Source organism: Osmerus mordax, chromosome 13, assembly GCF_038355195.1.
Source record: "Osmerus mordax isolate fOsmMor3 chromosome 13, fOsmMor3.pri, whole genome shotgun sequence".
NCBI classification, from domain to species: Eukaryota; Metazoa; Chordata; class Actinopteri; order Osmeriformes; family Osmeridae; genus Osmerus; species Osmerus mordax.
This window is the reverse complement of record NC_090062.1, coordinates 6,435,023-6,457,750: the sequence shown is the minus strand read 5'-3', so window position 1 is coordinate 6,457,750 and position 22,728 is coordinate 6,435,023. Positions and strand designations below refer to the sequence as shown.

Here is a 22,728-nt window from a genome sequence, read left to right as displayed (position 1 = left end):
AGGAGAGCTCTGATCATGTTAACTCTTCAAATACTTGGGGGAGGTGGGGAGGTGTACAAATCAGAAGTAGCTCAAATTTTATATCACACACATTACTTTGTGAAACAGCCCACCCCACTTCACAAAAAAACACATTCTATCAGGTGCTAGAAGACATAGAACATTGTGTGCACAATACTTCCCACGGTCATTGTGAGAAAACCTGTGTATTATTGACCATGCTCAGACATCCTTCTACATGACAGGACTCACATGCAGAAGCCGTCAGTGTCAAGGAGAGGCAGCTGGAGAAGGCTGAGGTCATTTATGATGCCATTGTCTATGTAAAAAAAACTGTGTTTCGAAGAATCATTGTCATAAAAACCTATTTCTATGCAAAAACAATTTCCCAAACACATGGTTTGGTTATGGAATTCCCAATGATACAGTGCCACAGGCCGAACGCACGTTTAAATACAAATTAAACAATAAACACACAATCACTGTGTATAGATATGTTAAGACTTAAGAACTAATCTTTTAGAACTGCTCCACATGTTCTCTTTGTTTCTCCAGCGTGACTAATTTGCTGTTGACGTTGAATATTATTGAGGCAGAATATTTACCTCAAAGTTTGAAAATCCTTTCAAATCCAGCAGGTGCAAAGATGAATGCCACTGTGTGATAGGTAATGACGCATCAACACAGAACTGAGGTGTGTGTGTGTATTCTCTCATGTTGAGTTTCTGCCGTAGTGCCAAACAATTCTTAACATGCCCCCGACTTCTAACCACTGACCCCCCTTACAATAAAGAAATAGAAATTCCTCTCTACACTTGATAGACAGACGGGAGGCGCAACGGTTTAAAATGAGGGTCTTAAAGTGAATAAAGGCTCGCCGCTGAATGGTGAGGAATTGTTAAGGATAATATGAAGGAGTGGGATTTCTGCTGCGTTTGTCTGGGAGGAATATCCCAGCCAAAGTTTCTCTATACATCAAAGGGCCGCAGCAAATAAAAGCACACTTGTCAGAGGCGAACAAACTGCCTCCTTTGTGCTCTTCACCAGCCAAAATCAGAGACACAAAGACCTTGGATGTAATACACTGCAAAGAAGACTTACTATTCAGATGACATGCTCTGCTCTGGCGGTTCTCTCTGAGTTTTTGTCCTCTCTGACCAGGACAGATATATAATATCACTGCATCAAAATCCTTTCATTCCCATGTTACTCCCCTGCTAAAGACTCCCATTACAACCTCCCTTTCTTTTCTTAACAAAGTAAACCTGATGCGGCCAGATAAGACAGGGACTGTTAACACTTGCACCCTGAAGGCCCAAGGCCCAAAGATGAGTGTCAGGTTCTTCCTGGTTGGAGCAAAAAAGCCTCTTCCACTCAGATCAATGGTGGTCAGACTGGCTAAATACACAGAGTTGCCTCAGGGATACTGTGCCTTCTCTGGGCTTCAAAGTTTCTCTCTCTTTTCCACCTGTAGGGCTGGTGACTGGATAATTTAAGACCTAGAAACTCACACCTTTTCATGAAGATATTGAATAACTTCAAAAGTCGTTTACAAACTGAAATATCGCCTTATTTAAGTATTTTAGATATGATCTGAAAACCAACCATGTTTTACCATAGTATGCTAAGTGGATCCTATGTTTTCCACATCTGTCTATCTGCCTCCACATCAGCATGAGATATGTCACCCAGAGTATGACAAGCAGGATCTTATGAATGATTTATAAAGCTGTTATGTCATGTTTGTGAAATGACTCATGGTTTATGTAGACTTTAAGATGTGCTCTTCTTTTACAGCAGGACTGATTCGTTGCATTCATCCTGTGCACCCGTGCATAAAGGCAGTTTCTAGGGGGCTCACCACGAACTGAGATAGGTTTGTTGGAGTAAATAAATGTTGTGTCCCTTTAAATTATTTAATGTGTTGTTGAGTATAAATATATTTACAAATGCAACAGTCATTGTATGACAATTTACAATTTTTTGTGCACATTTTAGTAACACTTAATGCTTTGAAAGAAACCTCTCCACCTCCCCCCCTCCTCTTCCACAGAGGGTAGGGGAAGACTTAACAGATTTCTATGTGCTTAAAAAAAGTCTCTTAGCAAACACTATGAGTCATCATTAGGGTCATTTGCCTTTCCCTGCAAATGAGTGTGGGTGTATCCCTAACTTGCAGATAGAAGCTGGAGATTGTTTTTATTATTTGAGAGCTATATATATCCAAACAAGGAGTGAAAATAATATATAGAATATTTTTTCAATAGCTCTTCTTCTCTATGAAGAGAGACCTTGCCCATGCAGTTAAATGTCAGCCATTACGAAGATGAAGACATTCTAACATCACAGATCCTTGTGTTACCTGAGTAACACCGATTGGTTATTGACATTTTCTTTCCGTTCCATGTTTGAGAAACACAACTGCAATACAAGGACAGAGGTGGACAAAAGGAAGATCTACTCTTTGTTGTTCAAACTTGAAGACATTTTCACACCGATAATAAGAGTGTAGCCATGGTTTAGTTTGGCCGCCATGGCAACACAATAGGCAGCCTTTATCACCTGGGCCCAGAATCTCAACATCGATGAGACTTAAAGGGATAGTTCAGCAATATTCCACTATGTTACAAACACTATGAACCGAACCAAACTGTAAAGGAGGCACACAACCATTTTGGAAGAAAAATAATAAAAAATGTATTGCGAAATGCACTTTTTTGGGCAGAGGAGATGGTCAGAAAATGTACATCTAAACAATCATAAATCCATCATACGGGTGTCGAGATCTCCCACACTTTTGAAACAAACATACTGTACACGTGTAAACAGCACACAGTCTAGGGACCGGATGTAAAGGCAAAGAAATACAGGGTTCACTTAGTGCTAAAGAAAACAACACCACACAACACTACTACTACACTACAACACTGCCACAGTTCTCTGCAGACTGAGGCTGGATTCCTTGTTCAAAGTATAGCTGTATTGCTGCTGATATGCAAGGCTACCTGCAAAACACAGCCCCTCCCCCGCGGGTGAGTCATCCACAAGATTCATCCATATATTTGGGCTGGGCTCTGGCTGGATTCCTGGGTAAGAGACGTAGCCTGGCTCACAACACTGCTGAGGCATCACAGCTACACTGATTTTCTGTCACCTTATTTCAATACAGCAGATGCTACCTGGTAAAGGAGAATGTTTGTAAATCTATTTGGCACTCACGCACGCACACACACACACCAAACTATTGCCACCACCTAAGGGGCTGTCAGTGGTCAACGGTGAGTTGATGAATGTTCTCAATTATTTACTATTAAGTAGTTGCTAAGTTGCTAAATGACTCTGTTTAGTGTATTACATTTAGGAAGGAACACATTGATTCACAAATTCCCTAATGTGAAAGGTACCATTAGTATACTGTTTGATGACTGAGTGGTTGGGTATATTACATACCCTAAATGTCAAAACATTGAATAAAACTACAAAAAACTACAAATGTGACACATATAATGTTAATAAATATAAACAGGTCACATGTCTGTCAACAAAAAAGCCCAGTAAATTAAGTGATAAACATCGCACCGAATACAGCTCACAGCATCCTATTTGCATGTTTGTGCAGCTCTGTGTGCAACTCAGATTTCTCTGCAGATCAGCCACAGTCATTGCCCTTCCTCAATTGTCTGAACAACAGTGTCTCAGATCAATCACCTTAACACAATAGATAAATGACCAAACTGAGTTTGAATTTTGGAAGGTAGTGCAGCACTATCACACAAGAACAACTCACTGTTATACTATTGAAAGTATGAATATATAATAAAAAATGTGTTTATACTTTAGAAATATACACATTTTGGGTTTCAGGTGAGCAGAGATTTACCAAATCTCACCCAAAAATCAAGATAGTTTATGCTTTACTTATGCTGAACCAGTCATTCAGTCAGCAACAGTCATTCAGAATCCTCAGACACAAGTCGCTCTGGATAAGAGTGTCTGCTAAATGACTAAATGTAAATATAAGTGATTGTGACAGCAGTGTTGCAGCCCGAGCCTACCTTATCCAAGTAGGAGTGACTTGTCCTGAAAAATGTTCCTTCTGGGTTTTGTACCTCCTGAATTACTGCTAGAGCCAGAAAACACCAGAACAACACCGCCGTTCTGAATTTACAAAAACTATTCTATATCTTTTGGTTGGCTTGGAGGTTCAGGAAGTTGTCCAAACAGCCATCTACATGTTTTACATTTCAAATCCAGGCTGCATAGCAGGGATTTCCATAACCCCATTTAAATATTTTCCTTATTCCTTAAGTATTACTGGATGCTGAGCTGAAAGAGACTGAGAAGGGCTGATAGAAATGTGTGAAGTGTTATAGATGCAAATAGAAAAAAAGTGGACATTGATAATAATTCCACGAAGTAGTTTGTGGTATTGCACTGGACAAGCATGGACTTGAACTAAAATTCTGCACCATTTGTTGGGAATTTACATATAAATGTCCAGATTAAGGTATGGATTACAGTAAAATGGTTAACCAATAAAAATGAAAAATACAGGTCAACACTGTACCCTGTAGATGTGTCTTATCAAGTCTGATCATGAAATAAATGATCAACTCAGCAGGATGCGTGTTGGCTAACATAAGTGTGATTGTGATCTGTGACTTTTGTTATACAGAAGCGGGTAGCAGGTGGGTTAAGGATGTAATCACATGTACCACAATAATGACTTGATCCATGACAGACTTTTCCAAAATAATTGGTAAAAATTATTATTCATTCAGATGAATTGAAACCACAGTTCTCTGTTTATGAAACCAATGTTCCCCATTGCTTTCGAAACAGCAATTTCAACAGGTAGTATACTGCTTTATGTAGGCCAATACAATTCATTGACAACAGTTTACAAATGGATTGTCTTAAAGGGCCAATGCCACACAGAACAATCAACAAAGTCTGTATACACTGTAACTTCACATAAATAGAACCAACACCTTCAAATTCTTTGACGCATTTTCTCAAGTTTTTTTAATCTCTCCTTAAATCACAACACATAGCATGTGATGTTGCTCCGGGTGGCGAGATAAGACAATGACTCCGACATGATCCGAGATTCTACCTGCAGTTGCTAAGCAACATCTACCTCCAACCTCTAGATCTGTATCATTGGTCAGTGGGTAAAACGCAGCATTCACCCCATTGGCTAAGAGGAGGTTAATAAACTTTAGTCAAGACCTTCCTTTCTAAAAAAAAAAAAAAAAAAAAAAAAAAAAGCCACAATGAAGACATTCTTGTGAATGAGAGCGAGTGTGTCAGTGCTTGCGCAGTAGAGTGATGATATATGCATTGAGCTTCATGGCTAAAAATAAAGCTCACCTTGAATGCTATGCCACTGAAAGTTGCAAGACTGAATTCAAAGTGACGAGTCTATTTCTTTCCAGACATATTGCATGTCTTTGATCCCCCTATATCTCTCTCACAGAGGCCTGGAGATGAACACAGCCACAACAGAGAAAGGGGGTGGGGGGGGATCAGATTGCATGTACAACATTGTTACGGCTCGTAGACTGCATATGAATGCAGTTACTCTTGGCTGGAGGGGGGTGGGAGAGGGGGGTTCTACCTAGCTCTCATTACAAGCCTTGTTTTTTTTTTTTTTGGGGGGGGGTTTAAACTTCTTTTCTGACACAATTCGTTTAATTAAAAACAAACTTTCTGGCCTTCTTCATGTTCAAATTCAAGACAGCACAGACAGATTGGTGAGGACCCAGACCTCATTCCCATTAAAGACCTTTGAGATGCATTGGAACGGCGATCGCAAGCCAGGCCTTCCCATCCAACATCAGGGCCTGACCTCACAAATGCTCTTTTGGCTGAATGGGCACAAATGAACAGAGATGCTCCAAAATCTTGAGGACAGCTCTCAACAAGAGTGGCAGCTGTTATGGGGGGGGGGATCCATATTAATGCGTGATGGTTGTAGAATTGGGAATGTTCAATAACCTCATATAGGTGTCATGGTCAGGTGTCTACATACTTTTGGCCAGAGTGTATATTTGATTATAATTTTTAAAAGAATATGAAGGTAGGCAAGAATTCAAATATCAACAAAACAAAGTACTAAACGAATATGAATTTCATGAAGTAGATTTATTCACAGTCAAAACAGCACTACGATGCGATGGTCAACGATTGTAAGCAAATAACAGCTATTTTTGAGGATCTGTACAAAAAAGTTACAACTTTTAATTGTCTAAAAACAATTTAAATGGCTAAAAGTACATAAGTATACAATTAAAATGTTCATGTAGCAAATCAAACATCAAATCCATAGGACTTATTCTATCTCCTCTGCCCAGTATTTACACAGTGGTCCATTTTATGCCATAGCATTCCTTTCTTTTTTTTTTCTTTTTTACAACCTCTTGGCCACTTTCTTGAGCTGCTGCGATGTCTTGTAGAAGAGAGACTTGGGCTTCCTGACCTCCAAGAAGTTGAGGTTCCCCTCCGACACGCTTCTGACCACTCTCCGAGGCTCGTTCTCTTCTGATCCTAAGGACAGCGAGTCCAACAGGAAAAAAGAGGGGCTGTTATTAAAGATAGATTGAAACTAACATTCAGGACGAGGACAACCGATGAGTAGGGGTTAAGGATGTGGCTGCTGCAGTGTTAGAAATGACTTAATTGTATGAGATTCATCAGTATCTGCCTAACATGTTTTTCCCATTTATTTTCAACATTACCTTTTTTTCTTTTTTTTTTTTACAACAAAAAAATACCTATATCTGTGAAGCCTAAACCAGTATAAAAAGGTATGGGAAATAACTGTGGGGAGAAAATCTAAAAGGTTTTCACACAACCAAGGAATGGGTGAGTTGTTTCCCAAATCACGGCCCTGTTTCCCCCAGTCCTGTGTCTCCCACATCATCATGACACAACAGAAACAACCAACAAATCTAGCTAAAAGGTATTACTTTAAAGAAAGGTATGTTGATAGCCATAGCAGGCCCCTAGTCCTGTCTAGTCCTAACCTATGTTAGGCTGCAGCTGATATGTGTCATAGTCAACATCCTGTGTAGCACAAGGTCAGTGAGGCTAAGAAGATTCCAAAAAACAGAAATGTATTTCAGGGAGAAATGTTTAGATTTTTTTTTTGCCCCTCAGTTGGGCAACATAGATGCTTCTCCTCTGGCTGACCAAAGCATCACAGCGAACCAAGGCCACTTCACCATCCCATGTCAACATGGGCCAACTAATCAATGAACTCAATACGAGGAGCTTAGAGTACAGGACATCTTGTGTCCTTAACTCGTGTCAGGCTTGGGAAAACATTTAACCCAAACAAGCTTTGTACTGGGGGTCAGCAAGAAGAGAATGGAATTTTAAAAAAAGAGGGATTTTGTATTTACGGTTCATCCTGAAGACAATCCTGTTCTGTCATTACTTTAAATTCCTTTTGACGCTTATAATCCGTTTTCTAAAGGCGTGTTGTTGTTGAGCGGTGAACTCACCAGGCATGCGACGCACTCGTAGTGGCCGGCTGGCCAAGGAGGCAGGCTCCTGCTTGATGCGCTTGGGTGCTGTGTGGTCTGCAGCCACTTTCATGCTACTGAAGAAGAGAAGAGAGAAAAAAGTAAATAGATATACATCACGGATAAATAAGTAGTGGGCCGAGCGCGAGAATAAGAGAATCGTACCAGTATTTGCGTTTGCCCTGCGCGGCAGATGTCATGGCCGTGTAGTGAGGCTTTTTACGGCTCAGGTCAAACAGGGAAGGTATAGCCAGCCTGGGGGGTACATATTGGACACACAAAATCAGTAATTGGTTAATTTAGCCAAATATCTCATTGAATCATCAACAGACCCACACAAAAGCATGTTGACAGGCCTCTAGTGTGCTCAGTGCCATGTCAAAGATGTAACAGCTGAAAAATCAACCGTGTAATGTAAGAACTGGACATGGTTCCTTGAGATGGAAGAGGCTTAAAACGGGAAAAACTAGAGGAATTCTGAAATCGGATCAAAACTTTCTGAAACTAATACTTGCCGCTTGAAATGTTTTTATTTTTTAAACCCCATCTGAACAGGAGAAATGTTAATGTAGTCATAGTAGAAGACTTGAATTCTGCCTACAGTCAAAGAGGCCCTCAATCTCCAGGAGTGCTGTTCACATTCTCACTTCTGAATAAGTGGAAGAAGATCTACACCTTGAGACATAAGAATCTGTGGGGGTTTGCAACTATTAATGACATAATCACTGCACCTTTTTGTGGGTTGGATGGAGTCATCCAACCTGGAAGGTCCTCCGCCGAGTATGACTGTGGTGTTAGCAGGGTCATCACAGTCTGTGATGTCGAAGGTCATGTTGGGGTCATTGGTGTCAGATGGGCAAAGAAGCAGGAGAGAGGATGGAGTGTTCTGTATTGGCTCTGGTGTGTACTGGAGTGGATACATTTCTTCCTGTTTCAGTACTTCCTGTAGGACCATGGGGCTGTGCGGCTGGGAGGAGCCAACATTGGAGTTTGGGTTGGTAGGAGGAGACACAGCTAGCTTCCTCCTGGTTGGCTTCTTCTCAGGTGGGCCCTGGCCTGTCTGCTCTCCTATTGGGCGTGGAGAACACAATAGTTCACAACATTGGTAACCACACTCAAATATTAAGAGGACTAATATCATTTTATCTAAATATACTGGTGTTTAATCTTATGTTGAATTCTGTCTGGTTTTCCCTCTCATAATTAACATAACGGGCCTTTTGTGCTTATTATTTTTTTTTTTTGTAGTAGCCTATATAATTAAAACATATTTAAAGCCTGTGAACTGGTAAAGCCAAGTGAGTCAAAGCCCTTTGTTCTAACTGAAGCTCAGTCATGAATGGTGTTGACGTGAAAATCTTAGATATCAATTCTCCAAAAGCAATATGCTCAGACACTGCGTCTACACACATCCATAGTGCAACAGAAACACGGAGGATGCTGCTATAGCATTAGGACATTCACCAACTTAAGGCACCAGGTTTCCATAGCAATATCATCCATTGCTTGACCCCGTGTCAGAGCACCATAAATTATACCTTATTGAATTAAATGTTTAGATCCTTGGGTGGCAGTACTCGAAAGACAGCACACCACACAAGTAGCCACACACACACAGGCTAAGCAGGGTGGATAACTGGTGATTGTCAGTATTACGTGTTGTAATCTATCGTCAGCGGGTATAAAACAGACGTGTCTCGAGAATGTGACGCTGGTGACCTTTAACTCACAGCAGACACAAATCAGAGGTGTAGGACACTAAGGGACACGTTTATGCTCACAAATTAAGTTTCACCGGTCCTGACTCATGCCACTGTGACAGGGACATGCAGTGGCTGAGGTAGAAAGATGATAACTTGCAAAAACGGAAATCCGGACTGGAGTCAAGAGAAAGACAGAAGAAAAGAAGCTCCAGATTGAGAATAATTGAGAAAGAAAAAACACACACAAGATTAGACAACTACTATGGACAACAACAACAGAAGCTGTTAAAACACTTAAATGTAACTACCAGAGACGTAGTTCGATACCAAACTGTCATTTGGGTGTTTATAGCACAGATGAGCAGCTCTAACACAGTAGGATGACTCACCAGCTCTACAACCTGTCAGATAGAGAGCTGGGAGGGTGAGCATGTCACACGCTGTGACTCAAACAGCCAGGGCTACATACCCTTACTTACGTGACACTTATATGTTGAAGGCCGAGGAAGCTACTGAACAACAATAAACCAGCGTATGACTAATCACACAGGCCTGATCTCTACTGAACAAACAACTCAAAAACAACTCTTCCAAAGGCTAATCATTAAATATTTATCCTCATCATCATCCTCATCACTCATTCACTACAGAACAGATGCTTTACCCTGGCCCTACACACAGAGAGGACTGTGTTTTAAAGGGCAGGGTGTTGTTAGACCCAACGCCACAGGCCCCCATAATCCTACTGAGATTAAGTCTAAAAATATAATCCACCGGAGCTGACATCAAACCAGACCGGTGGCTATTGGTTGCAGTGGTCTGCAGGTGCCCAGGTGTTGCAGGGCCCTGGCTCTGTGTGGAAGCGTGCGTCTGGGGCGAGGAAAGCTGAGCTGGAGTTGGGGAGGCACGTTGCACAGAGGCATGAGGCGGGCTCACTTGTTGCAGCGAGACCCACAGCAGCTGCATCGCTCACATGCTGATGCCAAACAGAGCTGGCCGCCCTGCTCCAGTCCCGTGGAGCCGGCTGACACATGGAGCTCTCCAAGTGAAGGGCTGCTACTTCACACGCGTCTGGACAGAGGAGTGGAGCAGGGGGCTGAGACACACCTGCCCACCTTTCGCTCGCTTTCAACCGCTCCAATCATCTTTGTCATAAAAACAGACGACCCTCTGGGAATAGTAATCATAAAAAACAGGCCAGTGTCTTTTAACCATTCATAGGAAAAAATAAATAAAAGCTCAAATAGAAAAACTGATGAAAATCTAAGGACAAAACTAAAAGGAGGAAGAGCATATTTTCAATTTGTCAAATCGAATTCTTAAATAGAGGAAGAGTCGCTTACGGTGTGAGAGGACAGTACGCATACAGCCCACACAGTATGATTAATAGACCTATATATTAACACAAATTGCAGAATGCAATATTTAGCAAATTTGCGTCAGGGCTCAGCCAGACAGGACAGGAGAATGGGGCAGAGATAAATGGCACTGCTATCTGACGGGAAGGGAGGGGGGCTTCTGGCCCTGTGGATAAATGGGGGCCAAGTTCCTTCAATCACATATTTTTGGATTGCAGGGGATTAATACATGCATGAGGTGCTATTTCTGGTGGAGAGTGTTGAATTAGGGTCGCCTGGCTGCTGCCTCTACCACTGAGAGGACAGGCAGGGGTGTACACTGGCTTGCTCTGTCCCTGCAGACACTCTCCCTCCCTCCCTCTCTTCCTGCAGACACGCAGTCCCTCCCTCCCTCCCTCCCTCCCTCCCTCCCTCCCTCCCTCCCTTGTGGTGGATTAGCATTTTCATGAATGAAGCTGGAGAGGGTTGGGGAGGAGGCTGGGCGGAGGGTTGGATTCCAGATTGACTGAGTACAACATAGAGAGCAGGAGGGGAGGGGGTACACGCCATAGATGGAGGGAACGAAGGAGCGGAAAGGGGATGAGGCGAGACACAGAGAGGAGTCCGGAAGGAAGAGAGAATGTAGAAGAGACAAAGGAAAAGGAGGTAGAAGGAAATAAGCAGGGGAGGAAGTGAGAGATGAAGGGAAAGACAAAAGAGGTCAGAGCTGTGTGAGACTGACAGCAAGAGAGAGAGAACAGAGAAGAACAAGGCAGAGTAGGAGAGGGGAGACTGGGAGAGAATCGGGGAAAAGAGATGGAGAGCAAAAAAAAGAGAGAAAGAGCGAGAGCAGTCCATGCTGTGCTAAAAGGTGATAACGGGCTGGATACTGGTTACTGCCAGGGTGTCGAGTCATGTCGAAAGGTCACACGCATGATAACCTCTCCTCTACCCCACTGACAGACGGGAGCACTGACGCTCAGGGCAGGAGAAGGAGCTCATCTAATGCTACAGACAACAACAGCCGACGTTGCAGGGAACACACTCGCATCTTCAGTCTCATGAAAAACATGAATTCAAGTTGATTTATAATGATGGTGGTGGGGGTGGAGAAACAACAACCAATAACTGCCATTTTCTCCTCACTCCATTTCCTGTCCCTGAGCTGTGGTCGTTGGTGTTTTTCCTTAAATCGAAACATTTCCCACAATGTGTTACAATTACATGTCGACCACCTGTTCTGCAGAAAATATCATTACCACCAATTTGGACGTCCATATTTCAACATAGCTGATCTGGGTCCCTAATGGTTACAACCCCCACCTGGTACGCTCCCTTCCTCTGAAGGCGCTTTCAGTGTTATTTCATTTCATGAACTGCACCAGAACAGGATGTCTACTGAGCTGCATGGCGGTAAATCAAATTCATTTCACTGCAGAATTATTTGGCAGTTTTTCCCCCACCCCAGCTCCCCTCCACACGTTCTTTTCCGTAAACTATGATGATGAGGGAAAAGGTAATTATTATTATCACTTCACTTAAAAGATGTCAGAGAGCCACAAATAAATTCTAATACATTTCCACCACACACCCAAGCATAAAATTGTCACTTAAAAAGACCAAAACGGTCAAATAAAATAATTGATGTAACTATTTTAGGAAGAGATGACAGAAGGAAAGGAAGGAAAGATGCCATCCAACCAGAGGCAGCAGGGGAGCAGGGAGGGAAGGCCTACAGGGGGACAGGACACACACGTTTACCTTGACATGATGGAGAGGCTCGGAGACGAAGGGACACTCTCCTTTTGTGGCTGTCAGCGCCTGGTAGACAGACACAAGTGTTACACACTTTGCAGATCTCACACACACACACACACACACACACACACACACACACACACACACACACACACACACACACACACACAGTCTTTTTTGTCATCATAATGCACACACCATGTTACAGAGACAAAACCCCCCCAGATACAATGAGACCCATTAGTGAAGGGTAGTGGGTTGTATTGTGTTTGTAGTACTGGAGGGTTGGGGGGAGGGGGGGGTGGATGAGAGGCGACTGAGAGGTCGAATGACGGTGCATTACTCAGCTCCAGGCACAGGAGGAGAGGGAGACAAGACAGGCAATGAGAGCGAGGCCTGTGGTGTGACAGGAGGACAGGTGCAGGGAGTCCCAGCTGATGGACAGCATCATGGCCATCGAGGAAGGCTCGCCGGCACCAGGGTCATGCCATGTTGTCAGCCCCACAGGCGGGATGTCATCAAAGCGAGAGGAGGGATGTATACAAGAGAGAGAGACAGTTGTGGTAACTCACTACAGGGGCTGTTCGGATGGCCGGCGAGGTGAGAAAACGTCAAGATGGGCGCCAGCCTGGAACCCTCGGCATGTGACTCCGCCCCTCGCTGCTGCTCCGCCTTCTCCTGGTCAGCCCAGACCACACCCCTGTCCCTCAGCACCAAGTGCTCCAATTGCTGGTTCTCAGCGTCATCACTGGTCATTAGAAGCCCCGCCCCCTTCAGGGTGCTGTAGTGTCTACTATAGGCTGGTAGCAAGACGGTCAACAACCTAGGGAGAGAACACAACAACATCAACGTCACCGAAAGTACGCCCTGATCTGCCGGGAGAAGGAGGTGAGATGAAGCTCCTTACTTCCTGGTGTGCTTGTTATCCTGGTCCTGCAGGCTGATGAGGTGGGTCATCTGTTCAATGTGCTGCTTCAGGTCATCCACCTGCAACTGCAGCCTGTGGCTGTGCAGCTCTTTCTGGAGGGGCTGAGAGGAAGAGGGGACAGGTAGAGCGGGGACGGAAGAGAAAGAGGGTGGGGTGAGACGGTAGGTAGTGACTTATTTGGTGCCAGGCTTCCTCTGAGAAGTCATCTTCCGGGTAAGAGCTCAGGCGTGAGAAACTCAAGAAGCAGAGAGAACATTTGACCATCCGGTGCGTCACTGTTCTGGTCCACTTCCTGGAAGACTAAGGGGAATGCTTGGAAAAAAGAAGAAAAAGAAATACACCGACATGGTAGTAGGTAACTGGCTGAGCAGAGGGATAAGTAAAGACCATTGATTTATTCTCTTCAGAGCTCCACGAGAGAGCAGGAGAAATCAGAACGAGCACGCCTCTCATTACTGGCCTAACAGCTGGGAGCAAAACAATAGGTATTACAACACCACTGGACACAGCAGCGGACATTCAATAACAAACCAGCCAGCAGAACTACACAGGGCCAACTCATTCTAGGTTTGGCACTGACCACCCGCTCAAAGACAGCCCTGGAGTCTGGAGACATCCCTCTAGGTGAGCAGTAGCCGAGCAGCTAGCTTGGTTTGCTGCTGCTAACTACAGTACATCAGTTGGGTATCCTTATCTGTTGCTTCGAACGCTTTGGCTCACTGTCATCCATCTACCTCCCCCTCTGCTTCCTGTTTCACCAGCCCCCCTTCCTCCGCCCCTCAACCCCAGTTCCCTCCCTCCGCTCTGGGGCACCACCTCCCCCGGCCTCCCCACCTCCCCCCCTGCCCCGGCCTCCCCACCTCCCCCGGCCTCCGCACCTCCGGGGCCTGTGCCTCTTCTCCCAGCAGCTTCATCTCGTTCTCAAGGCGGTGAAGCCAGCCGTCGTTTTCCAGGAAGCGCACCTCCGTGTCCCCGAGCCGCTGGTGCAGGTGCTGCTGCTGAGTCAGCAGGGAGGCCAGGCGCCGCTCGTGCTTACAGGTGGCCTGGACAAATAGAAACAGAAGTAACAATAAGGACAAACACCCCCGTCACTGCTGAACGTGGAAGGGCGGCAGGCTCGGGTCGAGGCTGGGCACCTGTTGTCATCACGGAAACATCGCTGAAACTTCTCAACGGGGTTTAAAGGGGGAGGTGCTCAGGGTAGAACTGGAACAAGGGGAGTATTTTTGCTAGGACTGGGGGCCTGAGCTTGAGTGAAAACTTAGGGAAACTGACAACATTCCGGTTTACAGAAGTGTTGGGTCTGTGGTGAGCAAATGAGTAGAGGGAGATGCTGGGTTGATCTCTGCACAGTATCACAGTAACGCTAGTAGCCTCGGGCACTCGGCGCCACACGCAGCCTGCGAGAACACACCTTGTCGGTCTTGTCCTTGGCACAGAAGAGCTGAACCTGCAGGTTGGTCTCCTCACTGAAATGCTGCCGAAGCTTGTTATCCTTCAGCTGGCGTTCCAGAAGCAGCTGCTCCCGTCTGATCTGGGCCTGGCTGGAGAACACGCTGTGGAGAGAATCTGACATCCTGGAGGGGAGGAGGAGAACAGATGTTTGTTTTGTTTTTTAAAGGTTGCCTGACAAAACACAGGTGGTTGCTGTAGAATCAAAGCATGAAAAAGGGATGAACAGAAAACACTTCATTCAACTACAGGGAAAAGGTTATTTTATTAATCTCAGCCATTTTTCTTTCTCTCCTTTTCCCCAATACCATTCTAAAAGTTTTCCATTCAACAGGTATGAATGATGCTTCAACCAGAGAGGGAGGGAGAGATGCATGTCAATACATGTGCAGTTAGACAGGAGGGAGGGTAGAGGAAGAGGGAAGGAGGAGAGGCCATCAGCAGACGGGACGAGAGGGGAGAGCTAGGAGAAGAGAGCGGGGAGGGAGAGGAGAGCGGGGAGGAGAGATGCGAGGAGAAGAGAGGGAGACGAGGGGGAGCTATCAGCTTGTCGCTGAGATGTGACTGCACTCTCCAATGTAACCCCAGTGACGTACAAGCCGCCGTGGCCTTGCCAGACTGCTGAATTTTTAATAGTGTGAGAAGCGTGCGCCTCTCTTCAGAGCCTCTCATTGTGCGAGTTGTGAATTCTGATGCCGGTGAATGAAATGCGTGGGAGTGAGACTCATTCAGCTTCCCCCCCCCCCCCCCCCCCCCCCCCTCCACTCCACTCCTCCTCCAACCATAACCACCACCTCCTCCTCCCTTTCTATCTCTCTCCTTTTTACAGATGCCTCTGCAGAGTATAGTCGAAGAGGTATCCTGCTATCTGGGGCATCTAGATTTATATAATGTATAAATGTGTATGTTTATATTAAACAAACCTTGGCTCACAGATGACCCCATCAAAAATGCATAAACTCCTCATCCACTGGGCGTTGTACTTTCTGCTCGTCGTTTTAAATTATGGATTTCAATAATAAAAATAAAGAATGGTGTGAAAGGACAAAGACCTCAAAGCTCTAGGTTACAACATGATGTTTCAGCATCTTAAGCGAGTTACTTCCGGCCTTTCTGTAACTGTACCAGCCTGTGCCACCGACCCTCAGGCCAACACCACCCAGCCTTACTTCTTTATCTCTGCAAGTTTCTGACTGGAGACAGGATTGGAAACGCCTGGCAAAAGGGGATGCATCTTCCTCTCCTCATACTCCTTTATCTTGTTCTTTAGCAAGATTATCTGGAATGCCAAACAAAATATGTGATAAATATTGAACATATAAAATAGATAGAAAGATATAGAAAATAAACTAATAATAAAATGGACTAAAAAAACACAGACGTGGCCAGGTCTGAGGCATGAAAAAAAAAGAACAAAAAAAGAAGCTAATCAGATATTTTCAAGGAAAGCTCAATGTTTTTTTTCTTCTTCAGTAGGAAGTAGAATGGAAGTATGGGTGGATGGTCTTTATTTACCTCCTGCCGCTGCCTCTCACATATCACAGCGTACTGGCTGATGTGACTGTCCAGGCTCACTACATTACTCTTCAGCTGATACATGGATGACAAACACAACAAGAACAGTTACAAATAAAAGATTTGCACATTTGTGCATTTGAAATAAATCAAACAAGCAAATAATGTTCTTTTCAAAAAAGTCATTCAGACATTCAAGAGATGAACAGGTAACGGTACCAACCGAGGACTTGATCTCTTTGGCCCGGTTGGCGTACTTTAACGTGTTGTGGGTGTCGTCGTAGGACTTGGAAGAGGGGCTAACGTTGGCGATCATGACGGTCCTACAGTTCCCCCCCAGCGAGTCTTTCAACAGGCGTGTCAGCTTGCTGTCCCGGTACGGGATGTGAGTGTTCTTATTCTGGAATAAGTCAAAACAAAACAAGTTAGTAAAGTCAACCACTGAAAATCCAGCTTGAACCAAGACAGCTAGGGCCTAACCCTAACCCTAGGGCCGTCCAGGTCCGCTAGGCAGGCAGACAAGCTTTACCACGCCAAGACCAGCCGGTTGCTCAGACAAAACAAAAACAAATCCTCCAATGTTATATTTCCTGTTAGATCTCACATGCTTGGGGTCCTGCGTGACCCCAGCTTGCAGACTCACACTAACAGCACAGATGCATCCTGGGTAAATTACAGCTGTTCAGGAGTGTCACTCACAATATGACGAATTTCAATGACAGAAGTGGACTTGCAAAAATATGGTGATGGGAAAGGAAACAAAGGACCTGGGGCAGCCCAGCTGTGTTCCCAGGTTGAGGGACCCACATCTGGATTCAGAAACATTATATTTCCATCAGGCCCTTGGAGCCACTGACAGGTGGAGTATAGCTGGAGCAGATAAAAGGCGGTGGTCCCAATTAAGCGCAGCACCTCTTTCCTCAGAAGGATTTATAGAGTAGGCCGAGGCTGGAGCCAGGCAACAGGAAGAGGAAACGGACTGGAGAGGAAATGAGGGAGCAGGAGGGATGGATGGATGGGAGGACTGGATTGTGGAACAACTGCTTCGCTCAGTGTTCAGGACAAAACGGAACTAGGCCATACCTGGCTAGGTATGCCTGTCCCCTTACCCCTGAGAGGCAAGAAGGGTGGGGGGGGGGGGGGGGGGGGGTGAAGGAGCGATCACGTTTCGCTACAGCAGTGGCACGTTTGTGCAGCATTTCCTAAATGCAAGTGCCTGCTTGTGGCCTCCCTGGGACGGCAGTAAAATGAGACGACTCGGTGACAGGTTAATGTATGCAACTGGAATGAAATAATACCCAAACACTGTGCTCTGCTCTCCGCTACCCTCCCAGCAGCCTGAGCCAAGACAAGGATCCTTCAGTTACACAGAAATGCTGCTGCGTGTCTCAAACGTTGGCTTGAGGAAGTTGTCAAGCGCTGTATGATGTACGATGTAAAGTCCAATCTGTTCTAAAAAAGTAATTTGCTCTAAAACCAAGACAACATTAAAAAAGAATAACACTAAAGACTAAACAAAAGGCAGAATAAATTAAGTCAATGCCTCATCATTATGAATTAAAACACTTCATGGGAAAATAAATAAATGAAATGCAGATAAAATCAAACATTTAACAAAAGAATAAAAGACCCACAGTAAAAAGCAGCTGGGAGTGGGGGTTTGACAGTGAGGAACAATGCAGCACCATCAAACACAGTCATCCTTCAGGCTATACTCAGTTGAAAGCCAGAGAGTTCACGCAGCCTAAGCATTTAAAATCACATTTGAACAGCTCGCTTTGTAACATTACAAACGTAAAAGTGTCAGACTAAACGGATAGGAAAGCAACTATGCAACATGTCTTTACTGGGCGATCTACATAGGAATACATGATGTCTCAGCAGTGAAGCTGACACGTACTTTCAATATGAGCTGTTAAAAATCGACACATTCAGTAGTAGCAGTACTAGCAGCCTACGAGAAAGAGCTAAACACAATTAACATAATCATTGCAATTAATAACCATTACTTGTGAGATTTTGTTTTATATGTGGTTCTACCTTGGGGTTGGCTAGGGCGTTGATGACGTTGCCGAGGGCGAGGAGGGAGCGGTTGATGTTGGCCCCCTCCCTCTGCCTCGCCCCCCTGGCGTTGGTGGCGCTGGCCCTCTCGGAGCCCGCCAGGTCGATTAGGCTCATCTTGGCGACGCGCACGTTGGGGTTGAGGCTGGCTGACTTATCCTGCTGTCTCAAGTAGATCTACAAAGGAAAAACTCAAATCATACACACTGCAGTGCACTGACACAAGAGGGGAGATATAGGTGGTGAGACGCAGTAGAGGAGATACAGCATACAGGAGAGACTCTTTGGCTTATGTAGACCTGCAGCGCTCACGCCTACCTGGAACACGGCGTGGGACCGTGAAGAGGTGGCGTTCATCTCGGTGGGGTGTTGAGTCCTGTTGCGGTTCCCAAAATCCAACGCCTCCAGAATGTGCTCAGCAGACTTGGGCTGAAGAAAAACACATACATTAACAATCAAGAACCAAAACTCCTACTGTACATTTGTGCATCAAGTTATTTCACTTCTGTTTGTCATTCACTGAGACAAACACAGATATAAATGTAGTATATATATGTAGTATATATAAAATAAATTCTAACACAGGTACATATTAAATGCATATCAAACCCTCTGGTGTCTCCCCACCTGGTGCAAAGTGAGGCCATGGACCACTACTCCTTTGGAGCTGTCTTCTCTCACAGCCAAGGGACCCACGTTCGCCAGGAGGTCCCGGATCTGCTCATTATATACCTGTAAAACCACAATACCGCCCCCCCACCCCCGAGAGAAGCATCAACAGGCTTTGTCTTGGTTTACTTCCAGAAAGTACCTCAAACTTAGACAATGTACACTATGCCCTGATCCGTCCGTGCTACATTGTAAAAACATGCACTCAACATGACCCTCTCTCTAGTAAGACAACATTGAAATCATTTGATTCATTTCATCAGTTGGGACGCACAAAAAAAAAAACTCACCTCAAGATATGAGAAAGCGATTTCAAACACTTTCTCGTCCTTGACCTCGTCCATGCGTCTGAAGAGTTCATTCATGGTACGATACATTACACCTGGGTCACCACCGCAGCCAAGCATGGTGTGTGTCTTACCTGCTCCAGTTGCACCATATGCAAACACTGCAATTTCACAATTGTATGAGCCCAATTACTTGTGATTTCTTAAACTTAAATACTAAGATGCTAAGTAAGTGGTAGATAAATAATATCATGACCTATTTTATGTTTTGCCAGCTTGGGTTAAAACAGTAGCTTACCTGTGCAGTTGAAACCATTTAACACTCCGTCCAGTACACCCTTGGTGGTGTTCTCGAAAATGTCCAGTTGCGTAGAATCTTCCCCAAAAACATTATCAAAGACAAACTTCAGGTCCTTGCTGGCCTTCTTGTTAAGATCTCTGTTTCGCAGTCTCTGTGCCCCAAAAGATGGGATTCCCTGCTCCTTGGGATCAAAGATGAGCATGTGGTTGTCCACAACCTGGACAACCTTCCTGTAGTTCTCACTCTGCTCATTGTCATTAAATGGTCTCACACGTACAACCACTTTGACGTGGCTGCACACCTCGCTGGTCATCGTAGTGTTGATTGGAAACGACAGTTTTTCTGAGAAATAATACAAACAAGTTCAAACGGTGAAAGTAAACGGGTAAATGGCTGGTACTAGCTATTACTATCAGCATAGCTAACTGGCTATGACACAACAGCAAATAGATAACTTAGCTAGCCAGCGTATCCATAGATGACAGCTGATTACACAGCATGCAACTTTGAAGTTAGCTAGGAAAACAAAATGCGAACTTAAGCATGCATAGCATTAAGAAACAAAGTTTACACAGAGCAAATTACTCAACTGCATCAGAAGCTGGATTGCTGGCTTTGAATCCGATAGCTAGATAATGATTTAGCGGTAATGTACCGCTAGTTAGCTAGCCTAGCCTAGTCAGCTCGACAAAGGCAGGCATGTACAATTCACTACAAATAATATCACGTCTTAAATAACATATATTTTGACTGCTTACTCTCCACTAATATTCACAAATTGTTTAGATTGATGAACATAAAAGACAAGTGGCCACTAAAATCATAACGTGTACATTAGCTAAAGATACCTTAACCACGACCCAGCGCCAAGATTTCAAAAACAAGCGCCCATCCTCCGTTCTTACAGAAACTCTGATTGGCCGAGAGACTTCCGTCTGCAGACTCTCGTTGGCTAGACAACCGGAACTACCGTTTCCATTCTGATGACGTTACATTCAGGAAGTAAATGCAATTTTTGAGACAAGCATGTATTCACCCCGCTGCATATTGCAAAATTAACACCGAAGAGTATGGCATATAAACCTAACGAAACAAACAATTGTATTTACAATTTATTACACAAGTTGCATTTTATATGTGTGTATCTATACTATCACTGCCAAAGATGCTAGACATCCAAGACAAGATATGCGAAGTGAAACCATAAAGGTCGGCACTTTTAATGTAACATTTTGATTTACCCGTGCCATTTATCATACACAGATTTACCTTGCAACAAGGGATACCTCTCTAAGAACTTAGCTATAGCTGAACGTCGTTCACGAGCCATCCTGATCCTGAATGCAATCAAGGCTTTTGCACAAAACGGAACACAGTCGGTAAAGCATGTTCCATTGACGAATACTTTTGGGGCGTACACGTGCTGAACAAGGAGAGTGCCAACTTGCCAGGTAGGCATATGTGCAGCTCGATTTTTGTTCTTATGAAGCTACCTGGACTTCCTTACTCTGTGTGTATGCACATGCCGTTGCTTTAATAAAACGAGCCCCGCGTGTGTGCGCCGCCCTCTCTGTGACCCTGCCTGTATGCTAGCAAGGGCAGAATGTTTTGATTTGCTATTCAACTAAGTCAAGGGCAGGTTGTATCGGGAGCCCAAACTAGGTGGTGAATGAATGGGTGGTACATAATGATTTTCGCAGTAAGAACTAGTAACTTTCCGCTTACCGCCTATTGCGATTAAAGTCTATTATTCAGTTAATGATTATTTTAATTGTGCCTGCAAAGTAATAAACAAAAAACGCAGTCTCCTCATGATTATCTAAACATCTTCCCAGACACCTATGTGTATGTAATCACAATGCATCTCGTTTTCTAATTGTTCAGAGTCAATCTTGGAGGCAGCTATGCCATGCAAACCCATTTTATGCTGGGCCTCCCTGAGATCATTGAGAGGGATCCTGCCTGCTTGTACAGCCAGCCTGATTCGGGGGTGTCATGTGTGGTACTCATCCCGCTCCGACTCGGGCCCTTCTGGTCGTGGTGCACTGGGCAAAAAGCACCCATCCACCTTAGCTGAAGAAGTAGTGCCACACACACCTGTGATGCTCAAAGAGGTGCTGCACTGTTTGAATATTCAACCTGGCCAGGTAAGCTTCAGTTCATTTACTATGTTCATCAGTTTCCTGAAAATGATGGGGGCAGATAGCTTGGGTAAATCAGCAGTATACAGTCACAGGGTCCAAATTAACTAGGCTAGGTGTGGTATAGGTATTGTTTCAAATTCCTTGAGTGTGTTACAAATATGTGTGCTTCAATAACATTTACTAATTGCAGTTCCGTTAGCCTTAGTGCACATAGTCCACATATTTTTTTTTTTTAGTCCACATATTTAAATGTTAAATTTTAGGTTCCTATATGTTTATTGTATGCACCTTCCTGCCAAAGCAAATTCCTTGTCTGTGCAAACTTTCATGGCGAATAAATCCCATTCTGATTCTGATTCTGAAATGCAATATCCCATGGAGTGAAAGTGACCCTATCACCAGTGACCAGACTTTTTGGAAAGTTGTTTGTTGCCAAACTTCAACATTTCTCTGCACACACACTCCTTATTGGAGGGCATACATCGAGTCGCCTGGATGCCACACAGTACCTTCCTTGGCTTTCACTGACAGTATGTACTATGGGGACAGATGGGCATGAGTCAAAGGGCCTTCTGTTGTGGTGGGCAGCAAGGGGGGGGCATGATGGGCCCCCCCGGAGTGGCCGAGACACGATGAAGCGCGGACGGGGCTAGGTGGGGGCCTTGGGTCAACAACTTAGTCAGGCTCTGTGCCACGATGAGGCTGTTGGCAGGATACTGGGTGCTGCACGCTGTCCTCAACTTTAGCACCTTGTTAGGATACTCCTCCACTGTCCGCCCATAAGCCAACTGTCCCAACATAGCCTGCCAAGCAGTTGCTATTAAAAACAGCATTTGATAGGTTAGTTAATGTCATTTCAGACACATTGCAGTCACTTACTGTACATTGATGTGAGAAAATGAAATATGCATTGTAAGTGTAAGTTGCAAGTCTAGCAATACTAGGAGTTGTGCTGCTTCCACTGCTAAATCCTTACACAAAGCAATCAATGACACATCAAGTTTGATATGTTTGACATGCTTGCGTGTAAAAAGGGCTATACAA

The 22,728-nt window shown here is 44.5% G+C and overlaps 2 protein-coding genes across 2 annotated transcripts in view; one reads left to right on the top strand and one right to left on the bottom strand.

Annotated features, from left to right (window-relative positions):
• Window positions 1-6,189: 6,189 nt before the first annotated feature.
• Window positions 6,190-19,853, bottom strand: kif18a (kinesin family member 18A). Its single transcript, XM_067249220.1, has 17 exons — window positions 19,538-19,853; window positions 19,243-19,400; window positions 18,911-19,015; window positions 18,602-18,712; window positions 18,263-18,460; window positions 16,446-16,622; window positions 16,223-16,297; window positions 15,877-15,986; window positions 14,670-14,832; window positions 14,134-14,298; window positions 13,235-13,356; window positions 12,900-13,150; window positions 12,331-12,390; window positions 8,261-8,597; window positions 7,695-7,784; window positions 7,509-7,606; window positions 6,190-6,549 (listed from the first exon to the last, which is right to left on the bottom strand). The coding sequence occupies exons 1-17, from the start codon at window positions 19,851-19,853 to the stop codon at window positions 6,413-6,415; spliced, it is 2,673 nt and encodes an 890-aa protein (XP_067105321.1). The 3' UTR covers window positions 6,190-6,412.
• A 989-nt stretch (window positions 19,854-20,842) lies between these two features.
• mettl15 (methyltransferase 15, mitochondrial 12S rRNA N4-cytidine) overlaps window positions 20,843-22,728 on the top strand; it is a 32,564-nt gene continuing 30,678 nt past the window's right edge. Inside the window, exons 1-2 of the mRNA XM_067249147.1 lie at window positions 20,843-20,991; window positions 21,425-21,687. Coding sequence (XP_067105248.1) covers window positions 21,445-21,687 — 243 coding nt within the window. The 5' untranslated portion in view covers window positions 20,843-20,991; window positions 21,425-21,444. The remainder of the gene's footprint in view (window positions 20,992-21,424; window positions 21,688-22,728) is intronic.